Below are 21,773 nucleotides of genomic sequence, written 5' to 3' on the forward strand. Positions count from 1 at the left end.
TTGCCAAAAATGTTTAACCTGATTCTAAACATGAAGAAACAATCAGACAAAACCAAATTAAGGGGCATTCTCAAAACAACCGGCCTGGACTCTTCAAAAAATGTTAGTGTCTTAAAAGACAAAAAAAAAAAAAAAAAGTAAGAGAATTTTGTTCAATTATAGGAGGCTACAGAAACAGAAAAATCAAATGTAATGTACCATGATCCTTGATTGGTTCCTGAATCAAAAAGGAAAAAATATACATACAGAACATTACTGGGACAACTGGAGTAATTTAAATATGGTCTATATATTAAATAATATCATTGTATTATTAAATTTCTTAAGTGTGATTATAGTATTGAGGTTATGGAAGAGAAAGTCCTTTTGCTCAGGAATTATATGCTGAAGTACTTCCTGGTGAAGTAACATGATATCTGCAACTTACTTTCAAACGGTTCTGAAAAAAGAAAATGTATATGTATAAATATATTAGAGAGAATTAGATAAAGCAAACATAGCGGAATGTTAACACCACTGGTAAATCTAGGCCACATGAATATGGGTGTTCATGGTATTATTTCTCTAAATTTTAAGTATAAATTGTTTTCAAAGTTGAGGGAAGAAGGAGGAGCATATACGTATGTATTTGCTTTTATACTCATAATTATATGACAATAGTCTATGGAAGGATACATAAGAAACAAACAAGGGTGGTGAGAACTAGGAGACGGGAAGGGGATGGGGTGGAGGAGGACAACAGGTGTGGGTGGGAGATTCTTTACCTTTACATTTTTTTAACCAAGTAAATATTTTATACATTTAAGAAATTAAAATTTGTAAAAAGTTCCAGCAAAAGTACTGAATCTGCTACGGAGAGATCATACTAGTTTTCTTCTGAAGTTCCCAGGGAAATATTTAGGTAGGAAGGATTATCCAAACATTTAACATCTGTGATTTTCTTTTTTAATCTTGGTGAAAGATGTATCAAATCACTGGGCTGGGCAGAGAGGTGAGTAGGTGTTTTTCAGCCATCCACCCCAAGTGGGCATGCTCTAACCAGCTGAGAATCATTGATCATAAAGAGAAATACTACTGATGGAAATGTATAAATGTGAATGTGTGAAAGAGAAAAAAAAAGACTGAGAATCTACACAAAATGGCTGTAGCCTGCCCTATTATACTGCTGTACTTCCACTACCACCTCAAGTTAGAGCACCCAAAGGTTGTCAGTTGCATCCTGAAAACTGCATACTAGGAAGAAGAAGTGCTCTGTTTCCATACATACCTGAGGGCCTGCCGTTCTGGATAATCAAGGTCATAACTTTGCATAGAGTCATTGCAAGAATCCCGGGAACTGCCCTGAATTAGCTGCTGCTGTGGCAATCGCACAGCCACAGGGAACTGGTACACAGAAGCATTGGGCTGGGAAGTCGTATGGTAAGGAGGTGGGATGCTATTGCTGGTCTCACTGCGATAGTCACTATCTCGGTCATCGACGGCACTATCAGGATCTTCAAAAGCTGTGGAATAAGCACAGTCAATCAAAGCACCCCAGCTTTATTTAGTTCTTTAGAATTTTTTTCTGCTTCTAACTTAGGTAGCCACAAGCCTGGACTTTGACAACAAGAGCAAGCTGAGCTGCACCTGAGCCCTGTGACCTCAAAGCCATGTGCAGAACTGTCTCAATTAATACCCACAAGTCTCTCTCCTTCTCACATGAGATAAGACTCTTCATTTAATTTCAATGCTGATTCTTAGAGGAGTTCCAAGTTGCATTTTCCCAATGCAGAATTCTCTGGAATTCTTTCTCTTCCCACTTTCTCTTTTAACTACACAAAACTGTTTTCTCCCACCCACACACCTTCTCACAGGTACTGTGTCTCCAATACAAACACACAGCCATTCCCACTTCTCTAGCTATCATAACTCTAATGAAAATCTGCTTTTAAACGTCATAAACAAATTCTGGTCCCCTTTTGTTGTTGTTAGCACCTTCGAGTCGATTCCGACTCCTAGCGCCCCTGTGTACAGCAGAGTGGAACCCTGCCCAGTATTTTTGCGCCATCCTCTCACCTGCCGGCACTCTATCAGAAAATGTTCTGCTGCTATTCATAGGGTTTTCATGGCCAATTTTTTCAGCAGTGGGTAGCCAGGTTCTTCTTCCTAGTCTGTCTTAGTCTGGAAGCTCCAGTGAAATCTGTCCACCATGGGTGACCCTGCTGGTATTTGAAATCCCGGTGGCATAGGTTTCAGCATCACAGCAACATGCAGCCACCACAGTATGACAACTGACAGACGGGTGGTATGGTTCCCTGAGCAGGAAACGAATCGGTCCATGGCAGCACCGAACCTTAACCACTAGACCACCAGGGCTGGCTTCTGGTCATCTACTATTATCAAAATGGGGCAATATGCAAAAAATAGCTTTTCCATATCTTACAAAAGAGAAATTGTTGTTTAAAGTTGGCTTGGTGTTTTCAGACTTTAAAAATACGTGGACAGGGCTGGTCCCGTGGCTTAGTGGTTAAGTGCACACGCTCCGTGCTGGCGGCCCGGGTTCGGATCCCGGGCGCGCACCGACGCACCGCTTCTCCGGCCACGCTGAGGCCACGTCCCACATACAGCAACTAGAAGGATGTGCAACTACGACATACAACTATCTACTGGGCTTTGGGGGACAAAAAGGAGGAGGATTGGCAATAGATGTTAGCTCAGAAGCCGGTCTTCCTCAGCAAAAAGAGGAGGATTAGCACGGATGTTAGCTCAGGGCTGATCTACCTCACAAAAAAAAAAAAAAAAAAAAAATACGTGGCCAAACCACATAGGCAGGTCCAACATCAGAAGCTGGTCCAGGAAATCAGGAAGGTCAAAGCCAAGACTTAAAATCAAGCCAAAAGCTCTAGATGCAGCTGAGAATAGCAGCAGTCTTACTGTCTTGCTACAATATAGGGTTTTTCTAACAATTCCTGTCAAGCACCTATACCCTGGGCTCAGAATTTCCATCCAAAGCCTGGGCTAAAGGGGAAGAGGAAAACATATGCACTGCCAATGGGATCTTGCTGACAATGCAGCCAAGTTCATCTAACAGCGGTGACTACAATTTCATAGAATTATTTCTGCTTTTCAGGCCAGCACCTGACTGGCTAGTTTTTTCTTGATGTTAGCTACAATGACCACAGTTACAAATCCTGCATCAAGCAAAAATAAAAATATGCAACACTGTGCTTGGAAAGGGAGCTCAACCTAATAGTGTTTTGTAGTTTATTTTATAGAGAAGCCATTTCTGACAGCATCTCCATATGTGTATAATTAACAAGGTCCCATATGTTCTTGCTTGCCAAGTTCTATTTGGCTCACAATGAGGAAAAGGAACATTCACCATCCCAAAATGGAGAGACTTTCAGCAGATGACGGACTTCTCATATTGGTAATTATTTTTAATTCTTGGTAGTGATGTGGGCAGTGGAAGCCTTCTGAAGACCATAAGATTAGGCTTTTACAATTGCTCATGTAGGAGTTAAGAAACTGCATCCACCCAGTGGAAATAGAAAACGTTAATAAATTAGAAAAAAATAATCCAGACAGAAATGATAAAACTTGGGAACAAATGGAAAGTAATAGGGAAATGACCCCTTGGCTTCTGTGTTAGATGACCCATAGATAATAATTCCACTAAAGGAGACAGGGGGCACAAACATGTGGGTTTTACAAGCAAGGAAGAAAATTTGAACACTGGATTCTAGACAACACTTATGGGCACAGCTGGAAGTGGGGGTAAGAAGATCCTATGAGCTTTTCCCATCTGAGTTTACAGCAACAGCGTGAGGCTAGGAAAAGGGGTAAGGAGGAGATCTAACAGCATTTGAGTTTAAGGTAACATGTGAACATAAGAAAAGAAGAGGAGAGTGATCAGAACTCCAGGGGAAAAAATCAGTGTGAGAAAGAGGCTAACCTTCCAATGGTGAGGAACAATGTTATTCAAACAATAGAGAATGCAAAGCACTCTGCTTACAAAGCATTCTGATCACACATTAGGAAAAAGAGACTTGGGAGGCACTGGTTTTAGACCTTGATGCATTTGTTTTTCTGAAAACTAGAAAGAAAGGATCAAGGGACAAAAACCAGTATGCCTTTCAGACTTTATTCTTTCTGAACCCACAGAAGGAGTAAGTGTGAACAAGTCAGGCTGGATTATTCATGCATACAGATGAGGGGGCAACACCAACAAAAAGACAAGCCAAAAGTCTACTTAAACTCCGACAGGAGAAGTCTTAGCACATAACCCAGAAAACCAAGATTGAGTCTCCAAAGAGGGAGCAGTGATAGACAATCCTATTGATTATGAGGCCAAAGACAGTAGCTCTGCCAGAGCCAGGAACCCATGATCCAGAGCCAGAAACTACATGGATGGACCCTTAATTTCTCACTGCATCTGACCTATTACTCCTAAATAACGCTCTGCTTTTTCATTTTGCTAGGCTAAAGGGAGGAATACTCCAAAACCTTCCTAAAGACTGACAACATTTCTATACTAAAGAAATAAAGGGCAAATATTAAGAAACAAATTGTCTATGGAAAGAAGAGAATGGGAGTAGAAGAAAAGAGAATATGAAAAGTAGGAGGGGACAGGAGAAAGGACATACAAGTGAGATGAGACAAATAGACAGGCAGAGGGCAAAGGCCAGGGTTTCTCCCGCCACACCACTCCCAATTCCCTTAGAAAGTAAACCTCCTGGCACCACTGAGGCTGATTAGAAACTAAAAAGGGAAGTTAAAGAGAAACTCGGAATGAAAGAATTTTGCTTTTAGTGTCGCATGACGATCTCTTACTGGCTCTACACTCTACCCCACAGCACCATTTCAGCTAGAACAGAAAACTCCTGGCTTCACTGAGAACGAGAAGCTGAAGTGCAGGTTTGGTTACCCAGCCTAAGGAGGGCTTGTGAGCTAGTTTGAGGGCACAAGTTGAAAAGCCCCTGGAAAATTTACTCTTTCAAATATTTATTGAGTGCCTACAAGTGCATGGCTAAACAATACAGAAGATTCAGAGTACAGAGTCAGTCTAATAGGGGAGAGAAAATATGGATACAAATATAAATGCAAGGAAGTAACTATCCTGAGAAGAGCACAAACCAAATCCTATATGAGTTGAAGGTAAGGTCACTTCCTGTTAGGGTGAGCAGGGAAAGATTTATGGACAGGATGACTTTGAAAGACTGGTGGGTGTTCAATAGGTGAAGATTGGAAGGGGAAGGGAAATACTTTGTAGAATCTAGATAAAAGCAAAGGCATGAGTAAAGGCCCAATGGTGCAAAAGACTACATATATTTTCGAGAAACATTTTGTAGCTCATTTGGCAGATACATAAAAGGACATGGAAGGGAATGATAGAAAATAAACCTAGAGAAGTAGGCTGGGGAAAGTAACCTAATCAGGGGCAAAGATGGGCCCCAGGCACAGAATAGGCACTCAAAGAAAACTGAATGAAATACTGAACAATGAGGCTCTCTGGTCTGTGGTGCTCCCGGATTGAGTCCCTGATTTTAAATCCAGAGTACAGGTAGAACTTTATCAGCCAGAAAAGAAAGGAAAGAGAATGAGAACCTTTTTATTCATGGCTTAGTTACTTTTTTCTACTTGAAAACCTTCAAGTTATCTGAGCTCTCTTAGGCTGCCTTTGAGCAGTTCCTTAGTGGAAATACTCAGGATTCAAACCACAAATACATGCTCCTTGAGAAATTCCAAGGACAGGACAAAATTTGGCCCCTCTTAGCAGCTATTGGATACCTAATCCCTGGGACTCAACCAAACCCCCTGTCAGATGCGTAACACAGCCAGCAATGTCAGCCTAGCGCTGTGTATCTTGCTAGAAAGAACTGGCTGCCCACTTTTCAAGCTCTCAAACTAAGTCGGCCTCCAGCCTAGCCGGGCTGCTTCCAGGAAAGTCAAACCGTGTCCTCAGCCTCTTGTTCACTACACAAAACCAATGACCTCTCCCAGAATGAACCTTGTCCTTCTAGTCACTGCACTCCTTAGCCAAGAGACCAAAGGAAAGGGCTTCCTACATTAGGTGGCTGATGGTACTACTTGTCTGTGGGAAAGAAAAGTCAGGAGATCCTGTCAGGATTATAACTGCAACTTTGGTTTGAAATTTCTCTCTCTCTCTCTCTCTCTCTCTCTCTCACTCACACACACACACACACACACACACACACACACACACACACAGTCTCCAAGAAACCAGCCTGAAAGGATATAACATTTCACTGCAGGTAATGTCTCCTGAGATTAACTATAGGAGGCAAGGGGAATGAAACTATATATACATGTATGCATGAATATCCAGCTTCATAGTTCACAGGGAGTATGTTAAAGGGTAAGATCAAGAAAATTATAAGGAATTCAAATTCTTACGTACTCTGATGCTCTCCCCAGCCCAAATAGGTCCAGTGACCTAAGAAAACCACAGGTGGCAGCAAAGAAGAGTAACAGAGACAATTTTAGGAAAACTTCAAGTCATTTCCCCATCCCGCCAATTATTATATACCCTACCTTACTTGAGCCTACTCTACTTGTATTCCATTAATTTTACAACATGTAGAGAGCATCTCCCTTCTTCCAAGCACAAGACAAATCTACAAAGTACTTTTGCTCTCTGCTATTCTCCATATAGAGAATAACAAAAAACTACTGCTCCCATACTCTTTTAAACCTCCTTCTGGCCTAGGTCTCTCTCAGAACATCATCATTTCAGAGATGATATACCCTTCCTTATTCAAAATGAGAAAAATTCGACCTGCCTCTAAGAAACCCTTCCTCATCTCTCTATTCACCAAACCAGACCCTACCACAGTACATCCACGAGAAGCTCAAATCCGATACAGTGGGAAAGAGTGTGATGCCCTTGTCTGAAAGCAATGATGTCCAATTTTGCTGCTTTCTATTGAAAGCTAAAAGGCCAAAGAATGGCATTAATCTCTAATCTTCCAATATGTAACAAAACATTGTAGCTTGTTGGGTGCTCAAAGATAGCCACTTTTTTCAGAACTGTCTATAAATTTTCAATAAAATCCATTAAAACAGGGGCCGGCCCAGTGGCCTAGCAGTTAAGGTGGCGTAGTGGTTAAGTTTGCGCACTCCGCTTCGGCAGCCCAGGGTTCACAGATTCAGATCTTGGGCATGGACAGATGTACCACTTGTCAAGCCATGCTGTGGCGGAGTCCCATATAAAGTAGAGGAAGATGGGCATGGATGTTAGCCCAGGGCCAATCTTCCTCAGCAAAAGGAGGAGGATTGACAACAGATGTTAGCTCAGGACTAACCTTCCTCACACACACACACACAAAAATCCATTAAACACAGAAGCTTTGGGCCAGCCCAGTGGCATAGTGGTTAAGTGCGAGCGCTCCGCTGCAGCAACGGGTAGTTTGGATCCCGGGCACACACTGATGCATCGCTTGTCAAGCCATGCTGTGGCAGAGTCTCATACAAAGTGGAGGAAGATGGGCACGGATGATAGCCCACGGCCAATCTTCCTCAGCAAAAAAGAGGAGGATTGGTGACAGATGTTAGCTCAGGGCTAATCTTCCTCACAAAATAAAAAAACACCCAGAAGCTTTGAATGATAGGAGAAAACTGAAAACATTTTCTATTCATTTTTCAAAATAAAAAATTCAATATTAATTAAATTTAAATCCTATCTCATATCCAAAACTGAATTTGAGGCAACTAACGTGACAAAGAAATCACTAAAAATAGGCCTTTTTCCAAAGAAACAAGGAATAATTTAGCTTCATAGTTAAGAATATGGGTATTGAAGTCAAAGCTAAGTTCTTCTGGCTCTGCCACGTACTAGCTATATGATCTTGACAAAGTTATTATAGATGTTTCTTCATCTGTAACCTGAGAATAATGATAGTATGAGTCTCACTTGGTTACTGTAAGGGTTATAAGAGAAAAATGCACGTAAAGTGCTTAGCACAGGTCCCTGGAACATGGTGTGCAGTTAGCATTTATTGTTGTTTTGTCACGTTGCCAGGTTTTTGCTCGCATTATAGGTTCCTAAAAAATAGGTGGCAGAGGGCCGGCCCCGTGGCTTAGCGGTTAAGTGCGCGCGCTCTGCTGCTGGCGGCCCGGGTTTGGATCCCGGGTGCACACCGACGCACTGCTCCTCCGGCCATGCTGAGGCCGCGTCCCACATACAGCAACTAGAAGGATGTGCAGCTGTGACAGACAACTATCTACTGGGGCTTTGGGGGAAAAATAAATAAATAAAATCTTAAAAAAAAAAAAAAATAGGTGGCAGAAAGATCAGCATACTCTGACAGTCCTAATGTCTGCCGAGGGACTGTCAATGTCTGGATTAGAAAGCCCTCAGTTCTGAGGGTGCAGCTCCCTTGAAAGTCTGCCATAAGACTCAAAATTCTGGAAGCATCAAATGATGCCAATGCAGGCTGGTTTCATCACCTAAGCAAACTCCTAATCCTGGGGATATGGGATTACTAATTAGTCACAAGCTGTTTAATTTAACTATGCACTGAGAGTCAGTTTTCTTCCTATGTACTTACCTTCTTTCCTGCCACCTATGTCTCTTCTTCTCACCCCTCAGAAAAGATATATGCTGGTTTAGTGTGCCATTTTTTAATTTTAATAATTTATTTAACTTTCTAGCCATGGGGGAGAGGAGGTTTAGAAGAAAATTATCCCAGGCTATAGCACAGTTGCCATAGCAACTGCTAGAGGCTAACTACCTTGTTTCTTTTTAAAAGAAAAATGGAAAATAATCACATAGAACTTCAGAATATGTCTAGCAACCTAGATTGCTCCAGGCAAGTGACAATGATGTTTCTCAATGAAACTCTGGGCCCAAAGAAGCCTCTCCTTACAGGATACTGCCTCATCCTTGAATGCTCCACAGCACTGCACAGCAGCTTCTTGTACACAGTAAGTGCTTAATAAATCTTCATTGAATGAATAAATCTAACAAATGATCTGATTCCATCTACTGGGTCCATCCCTAACTCAGGAAAATAACAACAGTTACGCTCTCTGACCAACCAGTTCCCTATTCTCACTTCAGCCTGGTACCATTATAAGAGAAATAGCACCAGTTTAATCAAGGAAGTTTCCTTCCCCACCCCAAAAATGCAATAAAACATCTCACTAGCCAGTAGAACAATTACTGAGGATAGGCAGGCTTTGCTAGGCATAAGTACCAAGAAAGGGAGAGGAGAAATATTCCAGGAAAAGGAGATTATATATGCAAAGGCACCTTCAGTGAACTGAAAACAGTTCTAGCATATCTGAGTGAGAGGCTAGGGTTATAAAAGATCAAAGGAGTGTAAGTAATGTTTAGAAATTTAGTAATGTTAGGAATTTGGAATTATCTGGAGGGTAATACAGAGCTATCACAGCTCTTAAGAAGCAGAGAGACAGGATCTAATTTGTCCTTTTAGAAAGAGAACGGTGCACCGTGCAGTGTGGCCAATAGTTGGTAGAGTAAGGGGACTGGAGACTGGTGTCAGGGAGGCTGGTAAGGAAGCTATTGCACTGACCTGATGATGGCTTGAACTAGAGAAGTGGCAGAGGGAGTGAAGTGGATACATTAATGAGATATTTTGGAGGTAAAATCAGTAGGGTATAATAATTAATTGAATGTGGGAAGTGAGGAGAATAAGGACTAAACAATATTGCTTAGGTTTTTAGCTTGAGCTACTGAGTGGATATGACATCAGTCATTAAGAAGAGAGATACAAAAGAGGGGCAGGTTGAGGGAGATGATGAATTCAGTGTTAGATATTTTGACTCTGAGGTATCTATTGGACATCTCAAATGAGTATCTCTGGTAGACAGCTGGATATACAGGTGTGGAGCTGAGAAAAGAGATGCAGAGCAGAAGACTTGGAAGTTTCCAGAATACAAGCTACCCACAAGGACAGGAATTTTTCTGCTTTGTTCTTTGCTTTATCTTCAGTGCCTAAACAGTGCCTGGAACAAAGCAGAAGCTCAACAAATATTTGTAAATGAACAGATAAAAATTAAAAAGTAAGTAAATAAGAATAACAAGGCAGCGAATGCAGGATGAGAGGAAAAAAAGACTACATAAAAGGAGGGGGGGAACCTAAGGAACAGACACATTTAAAAAGAAGACACAAATTATAAAAAGAAGAACTGACAATACAAAGTGTTGGTGAGGATGTGGAGTAACTGGAACACTCATACATCGTTGGCAAGAATGCAAAGTGGTAGGCCACCTTGGAAAACGATCTAGGCATTTCTTATTAAGTTATACACATACCATACAACCCAGCAATTCCCCTCCTATATATTTACCCAAGAGAAATAAAACCATGTTCACACAAAATCCTGTACCTGAATGTCTACAGTTGCTTAATTCACATTCACTAAAAACTGGAAACACAAGTGACCTTCAATTGATGAACAGATAAACAAACTGTAGTACATCCATACCGTAGAGTACTACTCAGGGATACAAGGAAATGAACTACTGACACACAGAGATGAATCTCAACTGCATTATGATAAGTGAAACAAGTCAGACTCAAAAAGCTACATACTATGTGAGTCCATTTATATGATTTTCTGGAAAAGGCAACACTATAGGGACAGAATACAGATTAGTGGTTTTCACGGGCCAGCAGTGAGAGAGGGTGACTACAAAGGGGTTTAGGGAACTTTTAGGATTGATGGAACTGCTCTATTTCTTGACTATAGTTGTGGTTACATGACTGTATGTGTTTGCCAAAACTCATAAGACTATATACTAAAAGGGAGAATTTTACTGTATGTAAATTATATCTTAACAAATCTGACTTAAAAAAAAATAAAAGAAGAGTCCATAAAGGAGCCTGTGAAGAAGCCAGAGAGGAAGAAAACCATGGCAGTGTGGTCCCTGAAGTCAGGAAAAACAAGGTTTCAAGGAGAGAGTGGTCAACAAGTGTTAAGTGCTACAGAGTAGTCAAAATAAAACTGAAAAAGGCCTACTAGATTTAGAAACAAAGAGGTTACAATAACTTTAATGAAAGAAATTTTAATGAGTGAAAGCTAGGGTATAGACCGTTTAGAAGCAAATGAAAGCACATGCAATGGAAGAAGGAGAATCAAGAGATTCCATACTTCATACAGTAAAATGTTCAATGTGAGCTAGGTGGAGGGTACTGCTTGTCACAGGATGCCAAAGAGGAAGCAAACAGGGAAAAGACAATGGCCAAATGTGTCACAGAAAAAACTCTGAGTACACCAAGAGATTAGAAAACCAGCAACATTCTCAAATTCTCAACACGTATCACATGACCGTCCAACTGACAATTTTAATGAGCATGCCAATGTTTCCCACCTCCGTAGAGCCTCAAACCTCTCCAGTTCACATACTTAACAAATGAATAACTAATTATCCTCTAGCTCAGTGGCACCTGATGCTAAGAGTCAGGCAGTCAAGAAAACTAGAGCCTCCATTGGCAATGACACTGAATTTACAATGTTAACAGCTCTCTTCAGATATGTTAGCACACCAAGTATACCTCAAGTCCAAAACCACTGAACTCCAGACACTTCAAAACCAGAAATCATAGGACCATTCCTAAAATTCCTCTCTCCTTATCTCCCATGTCCCATCTGTCAACAAGCTTAGCAGTTAATTCCACTGAAGTCTCCTCCCTATTGTCCCTTCCTCACTGGTTTCACTGTCCTTACCAGGGAACTTATTACCTCATGCCTGAATTATTACAGTAAAGTTTTGGTTGGACTTATGAACTTCTAATCTCTGTCCCATTCAATATACTCAGCAGATGGCAATGAGACTAATTTCCTAAGCCCAGCTTCTAATCACATCATTAGCTCACTCTTTATAAAACAGTATATTTATCTTCCTGGCTTTCAAAACCCTCTATAATCTGATACCCAATAAATTTCAAACCTCACTGTTAACCAGTCCCCCACAACAAAACTTTTGTTACTGGCAAACAAGTATTGTCACAGTTCCTATGCTTGCCATACTCAGGAGATGGAGAGAGGAATGAGCACAATTTCCCCTATCTGTCCCCCAACTTTTGAAGCTGGAATATCCTTCACTTCCACTCCCATGGGAGTGTATAACGGAAATGGTTTGAGTTTTGGAACCAGATAAACCTAGATTCAAAGCCGTCACTTACTAGCTGTGTGACCTTAGGCTGGTTAACTTCTCTCCACTTGTTCATCATTTATAAATGTGAAAAGTAATACCACTTACCTCTCAAATTTGCATAAGTATTGAAAATCATGTGTGTAGCATATAACTACCACGTGCTAGACAAATGGTAACTACTCAGTAAACATTCCCTATCCTCCCTTATATAGTTGGTACCCTTTCTTAAGTTCCACTTAAACAACTCTCTTAAACAATGCTCAATGACTATAGTACAGTGTCTCTGTTATCAAAATAAAAACCATCTGCCTGTTTCTTAAAAAGTTAAACATACACCTGCCCATATGATCCAGCCATTCCACTCCTAGGTATTTAACCCAAAGAAATGAAAACAGGGCCGGCCCCGTGGCTTAGCGGTTAAGTGCGTGCGCTCCGCTGCCGGCGGCCCGGGTTCGGATCCCGGGTGCGCACCGAGGCACCACTCCTCCAGCCATGCTGAGGCCGCGTCCCACATACAGCAACTAGAAGGATGTGCAGCTATGACAGACAACTACGTACTGGGGCTTTGGGGGAAAAATAAATAAATAAAATCTTTAAAAAAAAAAAAAAAAAAAAAAAAAAAAAAAAGAAATGAAAACATATGATCATGCAAATGTTCATATTATTCATGAAAACTAGAAACAACCCAAATGCCTATCAACAGGTGAATGGATAGACAAAATGTGGTATATCCATATAATAGAACACTCCTCAGTAAATAAAAAGAAACGAATTACTGATACACTCAACAAAATGGATGAATCTCAAAATCCTTATGCTAAGTGAAGGAAGCTAGACACAAAAGAGTACATACTGTATGGTCCCATTTATATACAACTCTAGAACACCAAATTTAATCTGTAGTGATAGAAAGCCTATCAGTGGTTGCCTGGAGCCAGAGGTGGGGAGAAGGATGAATGCAAAGGGTATGAGGAAACATTTAAAGATAATGGAAATGCTCTGCATCTTGATTGTGGTGGTAGTTTCATTGGTATACACATCTGTCAAAACTAATCAAACTGTACTTCAAATGGGTGATTCTTTTGTATGTTTATTATATCTCAATAAAGTTGATTTTTAAAAAACACTTGCCTTAAAACTTGATTGTTTTATTGCTTGCCTTTGTCCAATCCATACCATTCCTAGCCTAGGTTCTAAGTTCCTTGAGTGTGTAATATCCAAGTCTTAGACTTCCTTTATGTTTCTCCCAATGCTCAGCAGAGAAATCCTATACTGAAGGAGATAACTAAATAAAGCAGGTTCTTCTTAAACTTAGAAAACAGTGTTTTTATAAGAATTACTTGAGACTCTTGTTTAAAGTGCAGATTCCTAGACCCCACTCCTAGAGATTCTAATTCAAAATACCTGGAGTAGCTTAGAAATCTGCATTTTTCATTGTTGTTGTTGGAAACTGCCTTTTCAATAAGCAATTTGAGGACTCTCATACCAATGATTCTTGAATTACATTTTAAAAAACACAGCTGTAGAATTTCCTATATGAACAAAGCCAGTCTCAGACAGAAGCACAGTGCTCCTGCACTGATGGAAGGAGGCAGTCAGATGCACTATCCTACTGAGCTCGAAGACCAGTTCAACGTGATTGTACAGGTAAGTGAAAAAATTCTAGCAGGTTCAGGACCCAATTAAAGATGAATCCTCTTTCTTAGAAGGCAAAGCTTCTACACTTATCCCTGTTGACTAGGCTATAGCAATATACTCACAGGCTTCTTCTGCCTATTTCGTCTTGTTTCTAGTGGAAATGTAAGAAAGCAGAGATAGACACATTCAAAAATAAGGTCTATGATTATCAAAAAAAACACCCCTAAGCAACTGTTACATCACCAATTAATAGTGCAGTGCTGGTCAATTTTTCCATAACAATGAAATGACAGGCTATTTGAGCCCCAGACTTCAAGTGAACAGCCATATGTCTAGGCAATGACAGGAGTCACCTATCAAGTACCAAATTGTAGTAATTACCAGGTGGCTCACAAAGGACAATAAAGCCAAACATTAGAAATTATTCCCTTCCCTTTTTCAAGACAGCAGATTAGGTAAGTACCATAGAATCTCTCTTTCCATGGAAAAGAGTAAAGAACCTATAATTAAGAAAAGCACTTCAAACTTAACATGGGGAATGACAAAAAGAAAAGAAACTATTGACCAACTTCCTTGTGAATATAGATATAAAAATCCAAAATAAAATACAAGTAAATCAAACGTAGCATTATATTAAAGGAATAATTTACCATAATCAAGTAGGGTACATTACAGGAAGGCAAAGATGATTTATTAATAGAAATTGATTAATGCATTCATCACATTAATAACTCAAAGGAAAATACCCATGAACAACTGAGTAAGTACTATTAATGCATTTTGAAATGTTCAACATCCACTCCTTATTTTTAATATAAAAGCTACACTACTACATGGTATAGTGTGTTAAACTACACCAACGGAGGTACTGAGCAAAATTCAGAATACGGGAAACTCCATAAGTCAAACAAAACCATGTAATCAAATGGTTTGATGGCTTCCATAAAAAACTGAAAGGAAAAACTTAAAAGATAGAAGAAGAACCCATAGATTAAAAAAGAATTATAAGGTATATCAAAAAGAGAAAAAAGGCAAAAATAAACTCTAAGGTTTAGTGACACACACTTGAGTGATAAAATATAAAGAAAAGCAGGGGCCGGCCCCAGTGGTGTAGCAGTTAAGTTCGACTGCTCCGATTTGGTGGCCCAGGGTTGGCCGGTTTGGATCCTGGGCGAGGACCTACACAATGCTGATCAAGCTATGCTGAGGCGGTGTCCCACACAGAACAACTAGAAGGATGTACAACTATGACATACAACTATCTACTGGGGCTTTGGGGAGAAAAAAGGAAAAAAGGTGGAAGACTGGCAACAGATGTTAGCTCAGGGTCAATCTTCCTCAAAAAAAAAAAAAAAAGCAAAGGAAGTCACTATCATCAAAGTCGAGATAGTAGTTACTTTCAGAGAGGAGGAGATTGTGATTGGGAAGGTGCATGTGGAGGGCTTTCCAGGGTACCAAGTAAAGGTTTATTTTTTGCCTATCTTATATTAATTCATTAAACAAAACATTTGTTTCATGAGGTTGTCTATATATCCATGTTCTATTCTACAATTAAATAGATTTTTTTAACGCATCAAACAAACTGCTCATATTACTACAACCACCACCATCTGATTGTTTCATTCCTCTGCATAAAGTCTTCAAAGGCTCCCCGCTATCTTCAAGGTAAAATATAAACAGCTTGCTATGGCATTCAAAACCCTTCTCTGGCCTCATCTCTGAACCTTCCCTACTCTTATCCCCTGCCCTCAAGCCTTCCAGAATTTTCGACACACTTAAGTCATGCTTTTTCTTCTTAGTGTCCTAGTATCATAAACTGTTTTCTCCTTCTTTACTTGACTGACTTCTACTCATCTTTCAAAACCCAATTTATGCCAGAGATTTGAGGGGAGGGAGGGATGAATAAGTAGAGCACAAGGGAATTTTAGGGCAGTGAAACTATTCTGTGTGATACTATCAGGGTGGATATGTGTCATTATACATTTGTCAAAACCCGTGGAATGTAAAACACAAAGAATGAACCACAATGTAATCTATGGACTTGGATTGATTTTTTAAATTTTTAAAATTTAGCTATCATTTTCTCTGGGAAGTCTTTCCTAATCATCCCAAATTTATGGACTTACTGAGCTCGAGTCCAGAGAGGATTAAATTTTCTTCCTTTAGACTCCCCTACCATTCACTAATCACATGGTACTAGTTACATGTTTCTTCCTCTCTGGACTTGAGCTCACTAAGGTCAGGGACTTGCATCTCTATACCTCCAGAGCCTAGCATGGTTCTTGGCATGAGGAAGAGGTGTCCAATAACTGTTTGTGTAATGAACAATTCTATCAATTGTTGATATCTACAACAATTCTGTCAATCACGTTTTATCAAATTCATTTCTTACCACTTTGTACCAAACCTATAATAAGAAGCCATAAGATGATCATGCTTTTAGGAGAATAACAGACCGTTTTTATATATATATATATATGTATATACATATATATATATATGTATATACATATATATATATATGTATATATATATATATATATGTAACAAACACTGAGCCCAGGTTAGGCGCTTAAGGGTGGCCATCAAATGAAACTCTGAAACATTAATCTGACATTTTTTGTGTGTATGTGTGTGAGGAAGATCAGCCCTGTGCTAACATCTGCCAATCGTCCTCTTTTTTGTTTTTGTTTTGTTTTGTTTTTTTTGCTGAGGAAGACTGGCCCTGGGCTAACATCCGTGCCCACCTTCCTCCACTTTATATGGGACACCACCACAGCATGGCTTTCCAGGCGGTGCGTCGGTGCACGCCTGGGATCCGAACCAGCGAACCCTGGGCCACGGCAGCGGAGTGTGCGCACTTAACTGCTTGCGCCACCGGGCCGGCCCCAATCTGACATTTTTAACAAGCATAACTGCGTGGCATAGTAATTGAACACAGATAATAATAAGTTGATGTAATGACGACAATTAGCCACCTCATTCTTTCTGGAAAAAGGCAGGATAGAAATAAATAAATGAGGGAGTCAGAAGACTACAATTAACATTATTTTTATAAGCCAAACCACATTGTTACAGTTTCTCTCTTTTCTCTGTTAGTCTGCCAGCACCTATAACCAGCATCAATATCAGCTGCTTCCACTGATATGACACGTGCAGTGTAAAACTCATCACTCACTTGTACTGACAGAAGTCCTAGACCCACTGCACTGCCCTGCTACTAAAGTAAGACTCCCTGCACACTCTAAGGAGTCCATATCTAGTATATTTTCCTGTCTCTGAGAGTCCTAGTCCTGGACTAGAGGTAGCAGAAGCTGTGGATTGACTGATCCTTTACTCCCACCACCTAGGAAGGAGGATGTTCTGGCCAGTAAGAGGTTCCTTGGCCAGGACTGAGGGAGTGGAGTGGGTTATCTTCTGAATCCTCCCTTGATACTTTTCATTTATCCTACTATAAATATCTTTATTTTCAATTAATACATTCCAATTAGCTTCTTCAAAAGTCATCTCTAAACTCATCTCCTCTGGAAAGCATTCCTGAACAAACTGGATGCCATTCTTAACCATTTGTTTCTTCCTCTGTCACCTCAACACTTTCCTATTTCCAAAATATTACTGTTGAAAATGAACTGAAAGGAACTGCCCAAAATTAAAATATAAGCATAAATACAAGTTGATAAACCAGAGAAGGAAGTTTGAACACGACAACAAACAAATAGGAGGGCCCAGTTATCAAGAGCCAAAATAGGAAGTCAGGAAATAAGAGGACCAGGAAAGAAGAAGAGGGAATGACAGGCTAAGCAGGCAAGCAGGAAGGAGATTCTGAGTGAATCACAGCACAGAAACTGTCGCCTGTAGCTGTTTTCACTGTGCTCTCTGCAGTGTGATTTGGAGGAAGGCTGGCTATACCAAAAGACTAAGGGAGGAGAAAGTACTCTCACATTTTGCTAGTGGTGGTGAAAACAATACAGCCTCTATAGAGGACAGTTCTGTAATACCTTCCAAAGTGTTAAATGCACAACGCTTTGATCTAGTAATCTCAATAGCAGCTTTTCATCCAATATGTATACATGTATGAAATTATATATGTAAAATGATATCAACTTCAGCACTGTAACAGTAAATATTGGAAGCAACTTAAATGTTCATTAATAGCATTTCAAATCCTAGTATATACCCAAAAGAACAAAAGACAGATACTCAAACAAATATTTGTACACAATTGTTCACAGCAGCACTACTCATAATAGCCAAAAGTTGGAAAAAAAACCCAAATGTCCATCAACTATGAATGCATAAACAAAAGGTGGTATATTCATATAATGAAATATTTAGCCATATAAAAGAATAAAGGACTGATACATGCTACAACTTGGATGCACACTGAAAACATTATGGTAACTGAAAAAGCCAGTCACAAAAGGTCACAGTATAATTCCATTTATATGAAATATCCAGAATAGGTAAATCCATAGAGACAGAAAGTAGATTAGTGATTGCCTGGGACTGGGGGTAGGGGAAGAATGGAGAGTGACACTTAGGGTACGGGGTCTCCTTTAGGGCTGATGAAAATGTTTTGAAATTATAAAGAGGTGATGGTTCCATAGCATTGTGAATGTACTAAATGTCACTGAATTGTACACTTTAAAATGGTTAATCTTATGCAAATGAACTTTATCGCAATTTTAAAAATGTCCATTAATAGGGACTGGTTCTCTACATGTCGTATATATCATATATACTGCTAAGCGAAAAAAAAGCAAGGCAGGTAACTGTGCAAAGCCCACTACCATTCGTGAGGGGGTATGTATATGTATAAGTATATGCATACACATACATACACACACATGTATATGTTTGTGAACGCATTAAGTCTTTCTAAAGAAATCCACAATAAATGGTCACTGTGGCTGCCTCTGGGCAAAAACTGAATGGTTAAAGAATAGGGTAGAGAAAAAAACTTGTTTTTTATAACATACACTGTATCTTTTGATACAAAAACGAACCTCATGCATGTGGTTCCTTAAAAAAATAAATAAAGTGTGCGGGAAAGTCCTAGGTTTGAGGTAACCAAGAATCAGCTATCGGGGGAACACCGGAATGATTAGGATACTTTAATGCAAGAGCCAGAAATATGTGACTCAGATAAAGTGGTAAATGGTGGAAGAAAGACTGCAAAGAAGGAATATGAGCTCTGGACCTCCGCCTTCTGGGATTTTAGAAATGAGACGGGAAAACAGAGGAAATTGATGAGGTGGGAGAATCTGCAGGACAGAGCCCAGCTGGCCATACAATCCTATTTTCCTGCAGGGCATGTGGTCCTAGATAAATAAGCCAAAGCAATCAGTGACATAAGGCTTGCTCTCCTGCTTCTAGTGCTCACAGAACTAGGTCTCCAGTCATAGCCACCAAAATTTTAACTGGCACAAAACCTTCAATCCTACAATGGATTTAAAAGCAGAAAGGGCAACAGGTGACAAAAAGGACACTACGGATCTGAAGTAAAAGTAAGAAAAGGCTCTTACTTTTCCTAAAGGCTCTTACTTTACCGAAGGAGTGAATCTGTCCAACTGGGCCAGCTGTGTTTCTTCACTGTTTGAAGAAAACTGTGTACAGCAGAGGGACTCGCTTCCTTCTGCAGATTAGCAAGTACAGCTTTGACATCGCCCTGCTCCCTCCAAGCCAATATGCTCGACATATAATTTGGCATCTTTTTAATCCTCTCCCCATACTTTTTATTTATCCTACTATGAATACTCTTTCCTTTCAATCAACACATTTCAATTAGCTCCTTAAAGCTCATCTCTAAACTTTTTTGCTTATTCTTCTACCACCTCAGCATTTTCCTCTCTATTTCCAGAGTATCATTATGCGCCTACCAAGGATTATTGCATAAATTAACATATTCAAGTTGCTGCATTTGTGTGTTTGTCCTCTTCAGACCTGAGTCTAGGTTATGAGCCACGTCTCCTGATTCTTTCTGTATCCTCCCATTAGTTCTTCCTTGGATCCCACAAATATACTGTCTGGTCTAGGTATCTACTCATTAAGAACAAGAATACTCCAGAAAATATAGAAGCCTCTGGGGAAGAGGAAACAACAAGATATAATGGATAAGCTTGAGCTCACAAGCTTTGGATTTCTTGTCTGTAATACTTGTCTGGAGCCTCAAAGCTTCATAAGAGAAAGTAGGAAGAATATGACAATTCTCTTTCTGTCCAGCAACTGCTAAAAAGTTTTCATTTCTACTAAGGATATACATGAGCACTCTAATGCTTTAAACTACCTTACAATACAGCTGACAAAGCTTTAGTCATTGCCAACCTCACATCTCAGTTACCTGAATAAGAGTACAGCAGTCTTAATTGCAGAAACATCCTAGGAATCTATAAGCTCTGGAGAAAGTAAATTTCTACACAAAGAAAAAGGATGCTATCTTCCAAACACTGCAAATTACACTCCCTTTCAATAATAAGTGTTTTCCTTTCCTTTTTTTTTTTTTTTTTTGCAGAAAGGCCAAATTGTCTTTCCCTAAAACCCAGCTGGGATGAGGTCTCTTAGGGGCAAACAACCAGGTTTCATTCACTGGTATCTAACATATCCAAGAGTGAGACTAATAGCTATGTAGATCCCAAAACAAACAGAAGACTACATCCCTACCCCTGCAATTCACTAGTTTCATGAAGAAAAAAATCCTATCACTCAAGGAACAATGGAAATTCTAAGAAAAAGTTTAGAATACTTACTAAATTCTACTAGAAGATCATGGATGGTAGGCTCATGGGTATTAGTTCCATTACTATGCTCCAAAACTTGCATATGTTACATGTGTTCTTCCATATATTCAAATACTGCATAATTAAAATTTTAACTTATTTTTTAAAAAGAAAAATTAAGATTTGAAAGAGTATACACCAAACTGTGAAAAGTAGTTATCTCAGAGTGGACTGGAGAGGGGGTATTACAAAGAACTTTCACTTACTATATTATACATTTCTGAATCATCTGAAGATTTTTATACTGAACATGTTATGCGTTTCTATTTTATTTTAAGTTTAAAGTAAAAAGGTGACTTATTTAGTATGTTGGGGAAAGAAAATTCTTCACAACATCATGCAAAGTGACCACAAAGAATTCAAAATTAGTGAGGAAAGTAACATATTCTGTGGACATAAATTGCCAGAAGTTTTTGTTTTTTTAATTTTAATTTTTGTTTATTGCAGTAATATTGGTTTATAACATTGTATAAATTTCAGGTGTACATTATTATACTTCTATTTCTGCATAGATTACATCATGTTCACCACCCAAATACTAATTACAACCCATCACCACACACATGTGCCAAATTATCCCTTTCACCCTACTCCCTCCCCACTTCCCCTCTGGTAACCACCAATCCAATCTCTGTCTCTATGTGTTTGTTTATTGTTGTTATTATCTACTACTTAATGAAGGAAATCATACGGTATTTGACCTTCTCCCTCTAACTTATTTCACTCTGCATAATACCCTCAATGTCCATCCATGTTGTCACAAATGGCTGGATTTCATCGTTTCTTATGGCTGAGTAGTATTCCATTGTGTATATATACCACAGCTTCTTTATCCATTTGTCCCTTGATGGGCACTTAGGTTGCTTCCAACTCTTGGCTATTGTGAATAACGCTGCAATGAACACAGGGGTGCATGTCTCTTTATGCATTGGTGTTTTCAGGTTCCTTGGATAAACGCCCAGCAGTAGAATAGCTGGATCGTATGGTAGTTCTATCCTTGATTTTTTGAGGAATCTCCATACTGTTTTGCATAGTGCCTGCACCAGTTTGCACTCCCACCAGCAGTGTATGAGAGTTCCCTTCTCTCCACATCCTCTCCAACATATGTTGTTTCCTGTCTTGTTAATTACAGCGATTCTGACAGGCGTGAGGTGATATCTCATTGTAGTTTTGATTTGCATTTCCCTGATAGTTAACGATTTTGAACATCTTTTCATGTGCCTGTTGGCGATCTG

The 21,773-nt window shown here is 39.6% G+C and overlaps 1 protein-coding gene across 2 annotated transcripts in view; it reads right to left on the reverse strand.

Moving 5' to 3' along the window:
* UNC13B (unc-13 homolog B) overlaps positions 1-21,773 on the reverse strand; it is a 250,615-nt gene that overhangs the window by 121,265 nt on the left and 107,577 nt on the right. For both annotated transcript variants that reach the window (XM_014797472.2, XM_004443252.3), the window contains exon 8: positions 1,268-1,502. In XM_014797472.2, coding sequence (XP_014652958.2) covers positions 1,268-1,502 — 235 coding nt within the window. The remainder of the gene's footprint in view (positions 1-1,267; positions 1,503-21,773) is intronic.

The sequence above is a fragment of the Ceratotherium simum genome, chromosome 29 (genome assembly GCF_057802395.1).
Source record: "Ceratotherium simum simum isolate JZ-2026a chromosome 29, ASM5780239v1, whole genome shotgun sequence".
Taxonomy (NCBI): Eukaryota; Metazoa; Chordata; class Mammalia; order Perissodactyla; family Rhinocerotidae; genus Ceratotherium; species Ceratotherium simum.